This window comes from Staurois parvus, unplaced genomic scaffold (genome assembly GCF_062004578.1).
Source record: "Staurois parvus isolate SC_StPar_1 unplaced genomic scaffold, SC_StPar_1.0 ptg000414l, whole genome shotgun sequence".
NCBI lineage: Eukaryota > Metazoa > Chordata > Amphibia > Anura > Ranidae > Staurois > Staurois parvus.
This window is the reverse complement of record NW_028318210.1, coordinates 3,457,115-3,473,266: the sequence shown is the minus strand read 5'-3', so window position 1 is coordinate 3,473,266 and position 16,152 is coordinate 3,457,115. Positions and strand designations below refer to the sequence as shown.

Here is a 16,152-nt window from a genome sequence, read left to right as displayed (position 1 = left end):
TATTTCAATGGTTTTTATTAATTTTAATTATAAACAGTATAAACAGAGGCATCAAAACACACCCACACAGGGGCTATCAATTGCACCGATAATAAAAAAAAAAAAAAGCATAATAGAGAAAACAGTGCTCTAACTCCAACAAGGCAAAAGGAAAAGGTACGCCCACGCAGGGGCTAGCAATGGCACATAAGTTACAATAACATTAATGTAACTCAGATTATAACAACTAAAGGCAGCTGTCCACTGTCACACCAAAAACTAACAGAAAAAGAGAGAAAGAAGAAAAAAAAACAAAAAACAAAAAAAAAACAAAGAGCAGGGGTCCAAGAGCGCCAACACCGAACGCCAATGCCAAACGCCATTAAACCCCCATACTAGCCGGGGGGAAGCGTGGGAAAGGCATATTGCCACCACGGTTCCCATATTTTCGAAAATTTACGCTGGTAATCGTTGCATATACTCGACATCTGTTCGTTGAGCATCATAGCGGTCATATGATCCCGCACCTCCTGAAAAAGGACAACCGGGCTCTTCCAGGCCTGAGCAATTGTTCTAGTGGCCGATAAAAACAAATAGGAAGCCAATTTCTGCTGATGAGCCAAGAGGCCCGGTATGGGGCAATGAAGCAAGGCATACCGAGCATCCCAGCATATAGGGAGATGGAACAAAGTGAAAAGGAGGATGGACCACTATTTTAAAATAATAAGCTTCTGATGACCTTATCAGCCACTATAGTGGAAAATATTTAAATATATCTAAAACCAAATTTTTTTAATACTTTTTGATAGAAAATGGTCATTTTGTTTTGCAGTTGGTGTCTCATTAGGGAGTCTAATCTTTAGTTTCTGTTTGATAGACAAAAGTAAGAAGAAATCTTTACAAAATAGGGGGAAGTCGTTTCTTAGACAGTTGTCACCAGAACATGTGTCTCTTTTCCTTTTAGTCTTGCTCAAAATTGTGGATTTGCTCTCTTAGTCTTGATGACCATGGTAACCAGGACAAAAAAAAAGGTAAATTTTCCCCATAGGGACTGCCATAGACATCTGACAAAAGTTTTACCTTTCTGGTTTTAGATGCAGTATGATTTAGGCAGGGCTTTTTTTCTCAGAGGAAAGGTGGTGGAACTCCCCCACCCAAACCTGGCCACGCCCCCATCAAACCCTAGGACCACCCCTTTAGAGAACAGGAATGCAAGTAAAATTTGGGAGGGGCTTCCGATGACATCATTTCCCGTACATACCATATAAGGGAAATGATGTCATCGGACCCCCGGCTGCCTCTTGCATGATCTGCATGAAACACATGCATAGATATAAAATGACTAATGTACTGACACCAGAAACACATGCATAGATATAAAATGACTAATGTACTGACACCAGAAACACATGCATAGATATAAAATCAGTACCGTACTGACACCAGAAACACATGCATAGATATAAAATGACTAATGTACTGACACCAGAAACACATGCATAGATATAAAATCAGTACCGTACTGACACCAGAAACACATGCATAGATATAAAATCAGTACCGTACTGACACCAGAAACACACGCATAGATATAAAATCAGTACCGTACTGACACCAGGAACACATGCATAGATATAAAATCATGGCAGGCCGTTTGTAAACGTCCAGCATAGATATAAAATCAGTCTAGCATGCATGTGTACCCTGTCTGGTAGATGTGCCTGCTCCTACAGGCTCCCCTAGGGTTGCCACCTTTTCCTCCAAAAAATACCGTCCATCACTGAATTTATCTTTCCTGTTCCTCATGAACAGGAGGGGCGCTCTCGATCGGCGCCGCTGAGCGCTGAGCAATTGCGTTCTGAAATAGTTTAGGTGGGCTCAGGTGGGTGAGGATAGTTTAGGTGGGCTCAGATAGTTTAGGTGGGCACAGGTGGTTGGGATAGTTTAGGTGGGCACAGGCTGGGGAGAGAGTAAAAATTTAGAGCAATACATGATACTGCAGTCAGTGACAGGGAGCCGAGCGCAGCTTACCTACTCCAAGCTGTACGGCCCCTGCGTCCACGCTGTCACTGCCGTTGATGTCGCCGCGCCGCCCCCGATGTTTACACGCCGGCGGGGGGGGGCGGTGAAGCGTGCATAGTGTCCTCGCCCATCGTCCGCGCCCCCGATGTTTACACGCTGGCGGTAGAGGGGGGGGGGGTGAAGCGTGCATGTCCCCGCTCACCGGCTGTGAGCAGCGGCAGTGACAGGTGCCGGGCACGCGCAAGCATGACATAAACAAGCCGCGTCCGGCACCTGTCACTTTCGCTGCTCTGCATAGCTTGTCAGCTCTGCAGAGGCAGTCGGTGAGCGGGGACAAGAAGAAAAAGGTGGCGGAACGCAGTACCGCCGCGTTCCGGCAGAAAGAAAGCCCTGGATTTAGGTATATAATATTATATTAGAATATGCATGTCTGAAGGAACATGGAACACAAATAAATGTTGACAAATCCTTACCTGAGGTTTTCAGAACTGAACTCTGACTCCAAAAAGCGAAGGAATTGTTCTCGTCCTACTGGATCTTTCAAAACTTCATCAAGTGAGAAACCCCATCTTTTCACACGCTGCTGGGTTGGCTCTTTGCTTTTTGGGAGAAAAAAATTTTTTTATTAAGGAAAACTAGTAGTATGAAGTTCCAAGAATTTACTACTGAGAGTTGCTTTTCTTTTAATGAAGAAAACCGTAACAGGTAACTATGATCCATTGATTGGTGACTCAGTAGTGATAAAATACCACCAAATAAAAGCTCTATTTGTGTGAAAATTATATAAATTTCATTTGGGTACAGCAATGCATGACCAAACAATTGCCAGTTAATGTAGCACAGTACTGAACAGCAAAAAATGTCCTGGCCATGAGTTAAAACCTTTTGGAGGTCAAGTGGTTAAGCAAATATTTATATTACATTTTACTGATTTATCTAACAAGTGCAGTTGTGCTATGGTTTATTTAATCCACTGTTGTTAACTTTATTTAATGCTAATTAAATAGAATATCTGCTTCATTACAGGGATTTTACAGCTGTAATTATGCCGACAAAATACAGCTAGGGAAAATCTGGTAATGGGTAAAATACACCCATTTACGACACAATTTCCATTTTTTAACAAAGTGTGCCAGAGAGCAATTTGAAGCCCAATAATCCTGTGCTGTAATGGGGAATAGGGCAATGAAGTCACAGTTCTGCAGTCACTAGAGGTAGGGGACAGGGGAGAGGAAAGAGGGACCATCAATTGTGGATCCCTATGACCCCCCCAGGGAATATAAACTGAGAAAGAAAGTGAAGAGCCAAAGAAAGAAAAGACAAAAGAAGGGTAAAGGGAAGAAAGAACATACAGCTTGGGGGTAAGGAGGACGGTATAAGCAGTAATAAATGAACAGCATTCATACAGTTAAAAAAGTTGATTTACTTAAACCAAATAAACTGTTCATTTTGCAAGGAGAATTGAACTTACAAGGGGATTTGCCCCAGGGCCTAGTGAAGGAGGTGAAGCTTTGACTTCCACCATCCAATCATGTGCAAGCAAAATGCTGTTTTTTTTAATTTTCCTTGCTCATGATTGGGTATTCTTTCTAAGTGAAACTTCACCAAATCCACTAAGCTCTGAGGCAATTTCCCTTGTAAAGTTAAGAGCCTACTTGCCTTTAGTAAATTTCATTGTGTTATTTTGCTACGTGGTAAGCTTTTCAAAACACATGATTTGGTGCTTGGCTTCCATAAAGGGGCCAGACTGGGATTCCATCTTGAAGTAATGACCTATTTGGTTGCAGTAAAGATATGGACACAATTTTGTACTCCTACTCCTGGACCTCTCTGCTACCTTTGACACAGTGGACCACTCTCTCCTCCTCAAAAAACTCTACTCCTTTGGTCTTTGTGACTGTACTCTTTGCTGGTTCTCATTCTACCTATACCACCGCACCTTCAGTGTCACTTACAATTCTACTTTCTCATCTCCTCTTCCTTTTTCCATTGGGGTTCCCCAAGGTTCTGTTCTTGGACCCCTCCTATTCTCAATCTATACCTCCTCCTTGGGTTAGCTGATAGCATCCCATAGCTTTCAATACCACTTCTATGCTGATGACACTCAAATCTATCTCTCTACCACTCAGCTCACTTCATCAGTCTCCAGAAGCATCACCAATCTACTATCAGACATAGACTGGATTTCACACCACTTCCTGAAAATTAATCTATCGCAAACAAAGCTCATAATATTACCTCCCCTACGAGCGCCTTCCCCCGACTTCTCTGTCAAAATCAACATTTCAATTATCAACCCATCCCTGCACACCAAGGTTCTAGGTGTAATCCTGGATTCTGAACTATCCTTTTGGCCCCACATCCAATCACTGTTCAGAGCTTGCTGTCTAAACCTCCGTAACATCTCCAAGATATGCCCCTTCCTAACCAATGACACCACAAACCTTTTAACTCATTCCCTGGTCATCTCCCGCCTTGACTACTGCAACTCCCTCCTCATTGGCTTACCTTTACATAGGCTAGCCCCCCTTCAGTCCATCACAAATGCTGCTGCCAGGCTCATCCACCTTACCAACTGTTCAGTGCCTGCCACCCCTCTCTGCCAATCCCTGCGCTGACTTCCACTCACTCAACTAATAAAATTCAACATACTTAAACAACATATAAAGCCATTCACAACTCAGCCCCCAGCTACATCATTAACCTTGTCTCAAAATGCCAACCAAATTGTTCTCTTCACTCCTCTCAAGACCTCCTGCTCTCTAGCTCCCTTGTCACCTCCTCCAATGCTCCCCTCCAGGACTTCTCCAGAGCCGCTCCCATCCTCTGGACCTCCCTTCCCCATTGTGTCCGACTATCTCCTATTCTGTGCACTTTTAGACAACCTCTAAAAACTCATCTCTTCAGAGAGGCCTATCCTGCCCCTACCTAGCAACTCTACATGTATTTTCTCCATCAGCCCATCCCCCACAGTTATTACCTTTTGTATTAATTGACCCTCCCTCTTAGATTGTAAGCTCTAACGAGTAGGGTCCTCTGATCCCTCCTGTGGTCATTTGTATTGTAATTGTACTGTCTGCCCTTATGTTGTAAAGCACTGTGTAAACTGTTGGCGCTATATAAATCCTGAATAATAATAATAATGTGCGAGTTTGAACTGGGATTTTGTACAAACTTCAGTTGTTTATCCACTAGGGCTACATTGGGTTTTTTGTCGAAGGATTTACTGATAACCATGTATATAACGCTGATCCATAATAACTGCACTTTCAAGTAATTCCACAAAATATGTTTGAAAAACTTAAAAGCGGTGGTAAACGTTTCCATAAAACATAAAAATATATACTCTCCCTGCATGGTTATGTCATAATGTGCTAGTATGCACCGCATACTAGGACATTATGAAAGACTTGCCTTAAAACAAAGCCTTCCAAAGGCATGCTGTCATCGTTGACAGGGCTTCAATCTTCATTCAGTATTCTTTCCGGGTTCACGGGCTCTGGCCGTTTGAATGACTGAGCCTCAATGACATCACTCCCATGTTCAGTTGCATCACAGTTGTGGCACAGAGCTCTGAAGGGACGCAATGAGTATGCTGTCCCTTCAGAGCGCATGCTCTGGTGATGTCACTCACTGCAGAAACAGTAAATATCTCCTAAACGGTGCACATTTAGGAGTCATTGCTTGTACCTACAGGTAAGCTTTATTATAAGCTTACCTGTAGGTACAGGTGTCCAAACGGTATTTACTACCGCTTTAAGGGACAGTAGGATGGAATAGTATGGGACATACTTGAGGGGACCAAGTACCAGCAAATGAGGCGTTGGCCTCCACTGCAAAGACGTGCTGAGATACTGGCTACATACAGCCAAATATGGTTTTAATCATTACACTAAGTGATTTTTTTTCATTTATATCTTTTTATTTTGCTGGTACCATGAAAGCTTGATTAGTACATCAAAGTGCAATATACTTATGTACAATCAATTAATACAATATGTTTGAAGCGGGGCAACAACACGGACCCACGCAGGGGTCTTAAACAATAATAGCTTGATAAAAATGTTGCCATAGTGGTTCATTACAGTCTAGATAAGGTCATTTATACTATATCTTATATGCGTGGTGTACAGCTTCCTGATAGTTGGCAAACCCGCCAACCCTTTGATCAGAAAAAGTGAGAGTAAGAAGGAAGGTTGTCTTAAAAGCATGCTAATTGGGATTTTGACCGTAAACATCAGACCTGGGTATGTGTGTCGGTAATAGTGAAAACTCAAAACTCAAGAAGAAAAAGGAGAGAGAAGGTCCTCTGGTGAGTTATAGGGAATAAGGAATTAAAGAACTCATGGAAAGACACCACGGGAGATAAAGTAATAGAAGAAAGGTAAAGGAGAGGAGTTTCTTGCCGTGGGGGAACTCAGATGTGGGCCTATACATAGTGATGTTGTCTACAGCATTATGTGAGTGCAATTTTAACAGTTATTAAGTAAAAATCAGCAGATAATCACTGGGGGGGGGGGGCAAGTTAGCAAAGAAAGTATCAGTGAAGTGTTCATTAATTAGGGAGTCAGGTCAGTTTGAAAGACCTGGGTGACATAGAGAAGGCTGGCTTCATGCTTTGAAATTTGGCTTTCTCTTTGCTTTTTGTGTTGGGAAGCTATTTAGATCACCTTACCATGAATAATGGGTTTATTGACTTCCCAGATCATCACAAATGAGTTTATTGACTGAACTTTGTCCTAAAAGTATTTAGTCAGGGAGTCCCATAAGGTGGAACTGTTAGCTAAACCAGTCAACAGAGTACCTCTCATGGACCAAGTTGTTCCATGTGGACTTCCCCTATGGGGAAGTGGGTAATTTGAAGGATCACGATAGGATGGTCATACCATGAATTTGGAAGCCAAAATCACACAAAGAAGGGATATGTTGCATACTATTACATGGTTTATACAAGAGATCATATCATGGGGCTGGGAATGAAATGTGTAGAATTTTTTAACAGGATGTCTTTTCTCCAGGCATCAATAAGGTTACACTGATGCAATAGGGAATGGAACTGTTGAGCCAAGGTCACATCCAATTGTGAAATGGAAGGGTTAGCATGTCTATGACATGTAGGCATAGGAACAAGTTTGAATAATGATCCTTGTTTTTTGCACTTTGCACATCACAGTATTTATCATATAGAGGAGTATGTTGAAAAAAAAAAGTTGCCATTCTGCAGAGGCAAAGAGTGGGCATTTTAAGTTAACTACATTTGTTCCCATTTTTTGGCTTGAAAATAAACTAAACAGGAGAGGAGTCCTTTGACCCTCTTTTGTAATAGCACACTGCTAATATTGAAAAGCTGGCTTTTTATTACAACCTGACAAGTTGGCATGAAAAATTCACTATGTTTCAAATTATATTATCCAGCAGAATCTAAACTGATTAAGGGGGTCTTTTTATAAAACAGCCTTTGGTCAAAAAGTAATTGAATTAAGCCAAGAACTAGTTGTTTCTCTAAAAAATCACTTAATTTTTGAAATTTTACTGTTATAGTGTTAAACCCAATGTCTTGATAGAAGGGAAGCAAATTTTGGCAAATCTGGTTAAGAATTCTAGTCTAGCCAACAATTCTCTAATTCCATGAGAATTCCAAGATACAACACACTGATTAATTGCTTGTTACTGTATAAAGCTTTTCATTGGCTCACTTCCTGTCCCAAATATTTGCAAAGGGTTGAAGGTTAATTTATAGGTAGCCTTTCCAGTGGAATGTAGCATCACCTGCAATGTGCAGACAGGTTATGTGTAAACATGCCCTCCCATTTAACACTTAGTGCACTGCACTGGCATATCTTAATACCTACAGTACACAAGAGAAGCAGGTAGGAATCTGAAATTTTCTAAAATACACTGTATATAGTTGACTTTTTGATGACTGCTTCTTCTCAACAAACTGAACAACCATCTGCATATATCAGTTAGAGTAATCAGTACTCAAAAGTTCAACTGAATGATGTTTGTACACTATACCTTATTTCTAAATCCCAGAAAGTGCTGTCATCGCTTATCCATGGATTAGAAGGTTCAGGTGGAGTAAGGAAAGGATCATACTCAGTATATTGTTCGGAGAAAGCAATAAAGCTGTAGTAAAGGAAAAAAAATATTCACATAATAAGCAGTAGCATACATGAAAGGAAGATGATTACAATGCAATGGGGATGATACAGTGTTACCATAGTTTAAAATAATGTATTAATTAAAAAATAATAATTAAAAAATTACCTGTCAGCTACTTTGGACATTTTTAAACAATGTCGATCTATCTGAACATTCAGAAAATGAATCTGCAAAGAGAATAATATAACATCAATTCAATCCATTACGTGCATGTTAAAATGATAAATTTTATATTATCATGACTAAATATATGTGTAAAGCTACCCACAGACATCAGGTGATGTTTGGATATTAGGGAACATTCTGAATACCAAACATTTCCTTAATAAAGAAGTGGAAAATACAGAAAAGAACAAAAAAACATACATACTTGTTTACTTGGAATGTGCATATGTATGCGTCCTGAAGATATAATTAGTACCACTCATATCTTCAGATATTGGATAAATTCTAGCTTGGTAAATATTTGTTTTCTACCATGAAGAATCTCTGCTATAATTATAATTTCTAGTCATGGCGATACAGTAGATATCCACCTCACTATTCAATTTGGCTAATCCTAATGGAGCATTTATGGGTATTTTAAATGCCTCCTGCAACCTCATAAGCCAATAAATTAACTACAGAGCTACTTGCACTGACAATAAGCATTTGCAGGCTAACAGTCATCCCCTGGGCTTGTTCTACTGTACAGTTGAATGGGAAGTTTATAATACTGGCAATCATAATTATGATCACCTAAAGCTGAACTTAAAACTAAATAGATGAAATACTGTACATACTGTATATGAGAGCCAAAGAATTTGCATTTCTGTTCAGTCCTGAGATTTATGCAGCTCTGCCATACAGATCAAGGGACACAATCTTTCTCTAGTTTCACTTTAATTTACATGTTTCCTCCCCATTCTGTCTCTGGACAGTGAAAGGAGAAGGGGCAGACAGATGAGCTTATATCTCTGTCTTTCTGCTCTCTCCTCCTATCAATATGCCCTTTGCACTACAGCACGCCTGGCTGGTTCCTTGTGATACTTCTTCCTCCCTCTCTTTGAGCTCTGCTGTGCAAACTGTAGAGGGACTGCAAGAGACTATAATGCCAAGTCACATTTAAAAAAAATTAATTGAAGGATGTACGCTTGGAGTCCATCTTTAACCAAGTTTCCTGTGCTTAAAGATATATGGCCATTGAGCCTCAGTGATAAAGCAAATGTATTGCCTATTTGCTATAATTACAGCTGACTGTGGTCACAGTTACTATACTGGAGTTTAGGAATTGTTGGTTTTATATGATTTTACAGCTTTTGAATTATGTATAAAAATGTTCAATAAACCTTTGGTTATCCCACCCCACCTCCCTCTCAATAAAAAAATAAATAACAAAATATTTCCTCAGCTTCTTGGTCGGCGACCAGAGTACATGCAATAATGCAATACAGATACCATAGCCATGTAGGGCTTGTTGTAAACGTATGGCAGTAGTGTAATCCCATTGTATATTTTACATTAATAAACTTCAATGGGTTTTCACTTTTTAGTTTTTTGGTACTGTACTAGAAATAGGCTAAAGGTGTGTAATTCCTTCTGTACTAGCTGAGATCATGTGCACACAACAGTCAGCCCAACAACTGAATTTTTAGAGGTAAGTTTTTTCTAATTAACTACTAATGCCCCCTGGGCTCACCTAGTGGATTATTTCCAGCACAAAATTTAGACCACCACTCTACCAATTGGGTTGTACTAAGTGGGGATATAGAGCATATTTGCACATGAGGAGACTAGTGTGTAGGGAAGGCGCCTCCAAACTTTCTAAACAAAGGGCCAGTTTATGGTCCTTCAGACTTTAGGGGGGGGCAGACTGTGGCCAGTGGGAGAAAACAATGTCCTGGTAGGGAGTGAACAATGCCCCATCTTTGGTAATAGAGAAATAAATAGTGCCTCATCTTTGGTGTCAGTGGGAGGAATAGTGGCCCATTGTTGGTGTTAGTGACAGGAACTATGCCCCAGTGTTGCTGGCAGTGGGAGGAATAATGCCCCAAGGGCCAGGTGCAAGCAGGCAAAAGGACGCACCCAGCCCCCAGGCTGCAGTTTGCAGACCACTGGTGTAGGGGAAAAATATATAAAAATTAACCTTTATGTTCCTCTTTTTACTCATAGGGCTAATGGGGCTAATTCAGGAGTTCTGATCCACTACTCTTTTCTACTTGAGGGGCATCCACTACATTTGCAAATTATTTTACCCTACTTAGAAAATAATTTATCAAGTCTTTCCACATTTTCATGGTTGACAGAGAGGAAGAGATCCACTTTTGGGCAATGGATTTATGTTCAAAGAACAGAATTCTGGTAATTGTTATGCGACTGTTGGCTGCAACATCTTTCTCATCTATAAACCTAAGAACACAGGTTAGTGTGTAAAATGTAATATTAGCTTGAAAAATAAGACTACTAGTATCCAAATCATCTTCCACTACTGGAATAGCTTCGGCCATCTCCACAACATATGTATTTAGAGCATAGAGAAAGAGATGATGAGAGGTTCAGTACACCCCATGCAGCATAAATAATTGGGTTAAGTTCTGAAAATGGGAGAGGGAAACAACAAGTGGTTTGTCACAAAAAAAAAGGAATGATGGAATTATCTTGCCTTGATTACTGGGGCCTGAAAAATACATGCACTGATTTCTGCAACATTGCAAACAGTTCGAAGTTAATTCAGCTGTGCAAAGGGTGATCAAGACTTTTTCTTAATAATAGAAGCAATCATCATAAACAGAGACTGTTAACGTACATGTGCTTGTATTCACTGGTAAATCAAGCCAGAAGGAGTCATACAATGGATTTTTGTGGTTGAAGCAATGCAGATGAGGATGGACAAGTGTCTTAGCTTATTGTCCTTACCTATTATTGCTACAGCTAAGACTATACAGCTGCTTTTAACAAAGGTTGAAATTTCCAAAATCTCAGGCATCCTAAAAACACATTCATGATCACGTGCAAATAGAATAATGTCAACACCATCACGCCATGCAATGTTATTAAATAGAAAAAAAATATTTTAAAAGAAGATTTAGGTTACACAATATCGCTGACATACTACATTTGTTTTTTTAAATTCCCTAACTTCCTTTCATGTTTTAATTTTTCAACACAATGGTAATTTCACTTCAAATAAGCACGGAGCCCAAATGCATTTTCAAACAGCTTTTGTTTTCCCTAATGTGATCCTCGCATCTCTGCACCTTGGGCATTTGCCTTCCCTCAGTCACAGTCTTAAGAAAAGCAGTTGTAATTTCTGAAGAACTACTAACCTGTTTTCGTAAGTCATCTTTTGTTGTTTTCCTAATCACGTGGGATGCCATGTGGACCGGGCTCTGTGACTGAGAATCTTCTGATACACCATACACTGACTGGAGAAACACAGAATGGCAGTTAGGATGGGGAAAAGAACAAAAGTTTTAAAACAATTCCATATCCCACTATACAAAGACATTATCCAGGTGATTTTGTGAGTCTCTGCAACTTCTTCAGGTCCTCATATGGTTAGACATGCATAGTTTTTGCTGTGTTTATAACCAGGATCACAGCTTTCTGCTGTGGACACAAAAGGAACATTTTACCCTAACACTTTACTTTATAGTAACTCATTCTCTGTGTTGCAGTACTTTGTGGTGCTGTACATTTGAAAGGCAATAAACCACAAAGAATCTGCATGAAGGCAGGTTGGGAGGCGGCATTAAGTAGGAGATAATCTACTGAGGCAGTGAACCACAGAATACCTTTTACCAGCACTGGGCCTTTTTTTTATCTTTCGATAGTGTTTATTGAAATTTTTTCAAGTTACAAATAGTGCAAAAGACAAATGTCATGTCATAACAACAGATGTCGAACATCTCAAAAGAACGCCTGATATAACATACAGCAGACATACCTTAGAAAACTATAGAATTTGTGCGAAAACAACTCAGTAGAGTAAATGGAAAATTCCAAACAGTAAGTCCACCAGATATATAAAAGGCAGTGGCTGTAGCCCCATGAATCATACAGAATGAACGTTGTAGAAAACATGACAGATGTTGTATAGCGAGTAAAGAGAAGGCTCAATGAGCTCCAAAAAGCGAAGAAAAAAAAAAGGGGACAGTAAAAAGTAAGAAAAAGAAGTAAGTGGGAGATAAGAGGGTCAAATCAGGAAACATCAATGCACTGAAATGTATTGATTCCATGGGTCCCATGTTTTATCAAATTTGTCAGTATTGTTGTGTAGAATACAAATGATCCAATTCAATTTGTTCTTAATATATTCAAGCGGGATAATTGATCTTTTCCAGTATTTAGCTATAGTGATTCTTGCTGCTAACAGCATATACAGTGGGGATCGAAAGTTTGGGCACCCCAGCTAAAAATTTGTATTAATGTGCATAAAGAAGCCAAGGAAAGATGGAAAAATCTCCAAAAGGCATCAAACTACAGATTAGACATTCTTATAATATGTCAACAAAAGTTAGATTTTATTTCCATCATTTACACTTTCAAAATAACAGAAAACAAAAAAAATGGCATCTGCAAAAGTTTGGGCACCCTGCAGAGTTAATATCTTGTACTGCCCCCTTTGGCAAGTATCACAGCTTGTAAACGCTTTTTGTAGCCAGCCAAGAGTCTTTCAATTCTTGTTTGAGGTATCTTTGCCCATTCTTCCTTACAAAAGTCTTCCAGTTCTTTGAGATTTCTGGGCTGTCTGTCATGCACTGCTCTTTTAAGGTCTATCCATAGATTTTCAATTATGTTGAGGTCAGGAGATTGTGAAGGCCAAGGCAAAACCTTCAGTTTACGCCTCTTGATGTAATCACCCGTGGATTTTGAGGTGTGTTTAGGATCATTATCCATTTGTAGAAGCCATCCTCTCTTTAACTTCAGCTTTTTCACAGATGGCATCAAGTTACCATCCAAAATTTGCTGAAATTTTATTGAATCCATTTTTCCTCCTACTCGTGAGATGTTCCCTGTGCCACTGGCTGCAACACAAGCCCAAAGCATGATCGATCCAACCCCATGCTCAACAGTTGGACAGAGGTTATTTTCATTATATTCTTCTCCAAACGTACCTTTGCTCATTCCGGCCAAAAAGTTCAATTTTAACCTCATCGGTCCACAGAACTTGTTTCCAAAATGCATCAGGCTTGTCTATATGTTAATTTGCAAAGTTCAAACAATGATTTTTGTGGTGAGGACGTAGAGGTTTTCTTCTGATGACTCTTCCATGAAGACCATATTTGTACAAGTATCTCTTTATAGTGGAATAGTGTACCACAACTCCAGTGTCTGCCAGATCTTTCTGGAGGGATCGTGCAGTCAAACGTGGGTTTTGAATTGTTTTTCTCACAATCCTGCGAGCTGTTCTGTCTGATATTTTTCTTGGTCTTCCAGATCTTGCTTTAACTTCCACTGTTCCTGATGACTGCTATTTCTTAATTACATTCCGAACAGAGGATATTGACATCTGAAAACGCTTTGCTATCTTCTTATAGCCTTCTCCAGCTTTGTGAGTGTCAACTATTTTCAGTTTCAGTTTTCTAGACAACTGCTTAGAAGAACCCATGGTGCTGATTGTTGGGGCAAGGTCAGATGAGTCTGGGCATTTAAAACCTTTGAGATTGACATCACCTGGTCTTCCCAGATGATGATTGAGAACAATCCATGACACTGGCAGGTCTCAGCTTGGCAGAGGGGGCAGTGCATGCTATAAATTCTGCAGGGTGCCCAAACTTTTGCAGATGCCATTTTTTTGTTTTCTGTTATTTTGAAAGTGTAAATGATGGAAATAAAATCTAACTTTTGTTGACATATTAGAAGAATGTCTAATCTGTAATTTGATGCCTTTTGGAGATTTTTCCATCTTTCCTTGGCTTCTTTATGCACATTAATACAAATTTTTAGCTGGGGTGCCCACACTTTCGATCCCCACTGTAAGTAACAAGGGATTTTTTTTTGGCACTGTAATTAGAAATTTATGAAAGAGAGCCGTCTCCGGGATCCTGTGAACATTCATCCCCATCACCGTGTAAATAAGGTTAAATATACAGATCCAAAATCTAGTTGCTATTGGACATTGCCACCAAATGTGGAACATCGAACCCATCTGACCACAACACTGAAAGGACAATGGTGAGGCAGATGGATGCATCCTCGCAGTCCAGGTTGGGACCAGATACCATCGTAATAATGTTTTAGACTTTGCTTCGATAAGGTGGTATTGATGGAAACCTTAGATAATGGTTATATTTTGCCAATCGGATAGATCATAACTAACATTCAGGTCCCATTCCCATTGATCCATATAGGGAAGTTTACGTTCTGAATCAGTAAGAAGTATGTATGTTTAGTGTCTCACTATTTTCGTCAGTGTGTGATTTGTCGTCTACATATATATATATATACAGTATATATATATATATATATTGGTTGCACATTTTCACATGAAATCGTCTTTTTTGATATGTATATAATTTTTTGTTAGAATTCATTTGATATTTATGCAATAATTATGCCTTTTAAGTGTATTTAGCACTGTATATGGAAGTGCAACACCATTTTTTCTTTTTATGTTTGTAAACGCATTCAGGTATATAGGCAGGTGATAGCAGCTTCCTGTTCTTTATAATTATATTTATTTTTAGTTTAAGCAGCGCAGGTGGTTTGCATACTATATTCTTTTTTTTTAACCAGCACTCCACAAGGCCCACATGGTTCACAACTGTGCTCTGTGGTGCTCTGGAATAAAAAGGTCATGGTGCGTTAAAAGATCTGCGGTACACTGCATCAGTAACACAACTCAAAGGTCAAATCTAGGCTAGGCTGGCCATAAACGCATACGTTTTTCATTCAGCCTGTGGGCTGAACAAACAAAATCTAACAGATTTCTCCTCTCCTGCTGTGCCTACTGTGTTCTAACAACTGGCTCTGCTGGCTGTCAGAATACTCAAACTGTGCCTTCATCTGATTGGATGCAGCTGCTGTTCAGCTGACAATGGAGAAGGTATGAAAGGGTTACAATCTCTTTCTAATTTCTGTTGCTGTCTGTGACCCCATTAGGCAGAGTTTTCTGCATATCTTTATACAAGGAATCCGAAACAGGAAATGAGAAAAATCTCCTTAATGAGGATACAGACTTATTTAAAATGTAGATAGATTCTATCCAGCTCACTATATTAACACCAGAAAAAAATGTTTCAGCTGTAGCTGTGCCTGATCCAAAATAAAAAATGTACTGATACACAACTACAACTTCTCCTATTTTTGTACCTTTTCTCTGTAGGAAGAACAGTTCACTTTTAATATTTTCAGTGACTATATATTTATTTTTAATAAGCAGAAAATTTACTGAATTGCATCATATTATTTTCAGTACTAGTTGCCAAGATTCATTGTATACTAGGCAAAGCACCTGCTGCAATACACAATTATTTTATCGGTCTCATCCGTTATCAGCAAAATGTTTTTCTGTTTACCTGATTATTGTTTTTTATTTATTTGATCATTGTCATATTGCCTGGCTATAACTCCTCATCCCTTCTTCTGTTCACTTATATGCTACATATAAACTCTGTGATTGTGTTTGCAATTGTCCTTCTTGATAGGCTTGTATTTTTTAAGTCTTTTTTTTAATGTTTCTTATGCCATACACCCTTTTCCCTGCATATTTAGTCATAGCACTTTTATAATTAAATGGCCACATATAAGTTTTAATATGGGCTGCATTACATAATGCCCCATTGTAGATTTTTAGATATATACGTATCACCTCTTTTTTTTCAAGTATGCAACACCCACACTTAAATGGAACATTTTACTGAAAAACCCCTATGCTCTTAGATTGTAAACTCTAACAAGCAGAGCCCTCTGATCCCTCCTTTATTATTTGTATTGTAGTTTTACTGTGTGCCCTTATGTTGTAAAGGGACTGCGTAAATTGTTGGTGCCACATAAATCCTGTAT

The 16,152-nt window shown here is 39.3% G+C and overlaps 1 protein-coding gene across 2 annotated transcripts in view; it reads right to left on the bottom strand.

Moving 5' to 3' along the window:
• RGS6 (regulator of G protein signaling 6) overlaps window positions 1–16,152 on the bottom strand; it is a 577,949-nt gene that overhangs the window by 48,687 nt on the left and 513,110 nt on the right. For both annotated transcript variants that reach the window (XM_089686857.1, XM_089686858.1), the window contains exons 11-14: window positions 11,472–11,570; window positions 8,272–8,333; window positions 8,020–8,130; window positions 2,475–2,600 (exon numbers count right to left, since the gene is read on the bottom strand). In XM_089686857.1, the coding sequence (XP_089542983.1) occupies window positions 2,475–2,600; window positions 8,020–8,130; window positions 8,272–8,333; window positions 11,472–11,570 (398 nt within the window). The remainder of the gene's footprint in view (window positions 1–2,474; window positions 2,601–8,019; window positions 8,131–8,271; window positions 8,334–11,471; window positions 11,571–16,152) is intronic.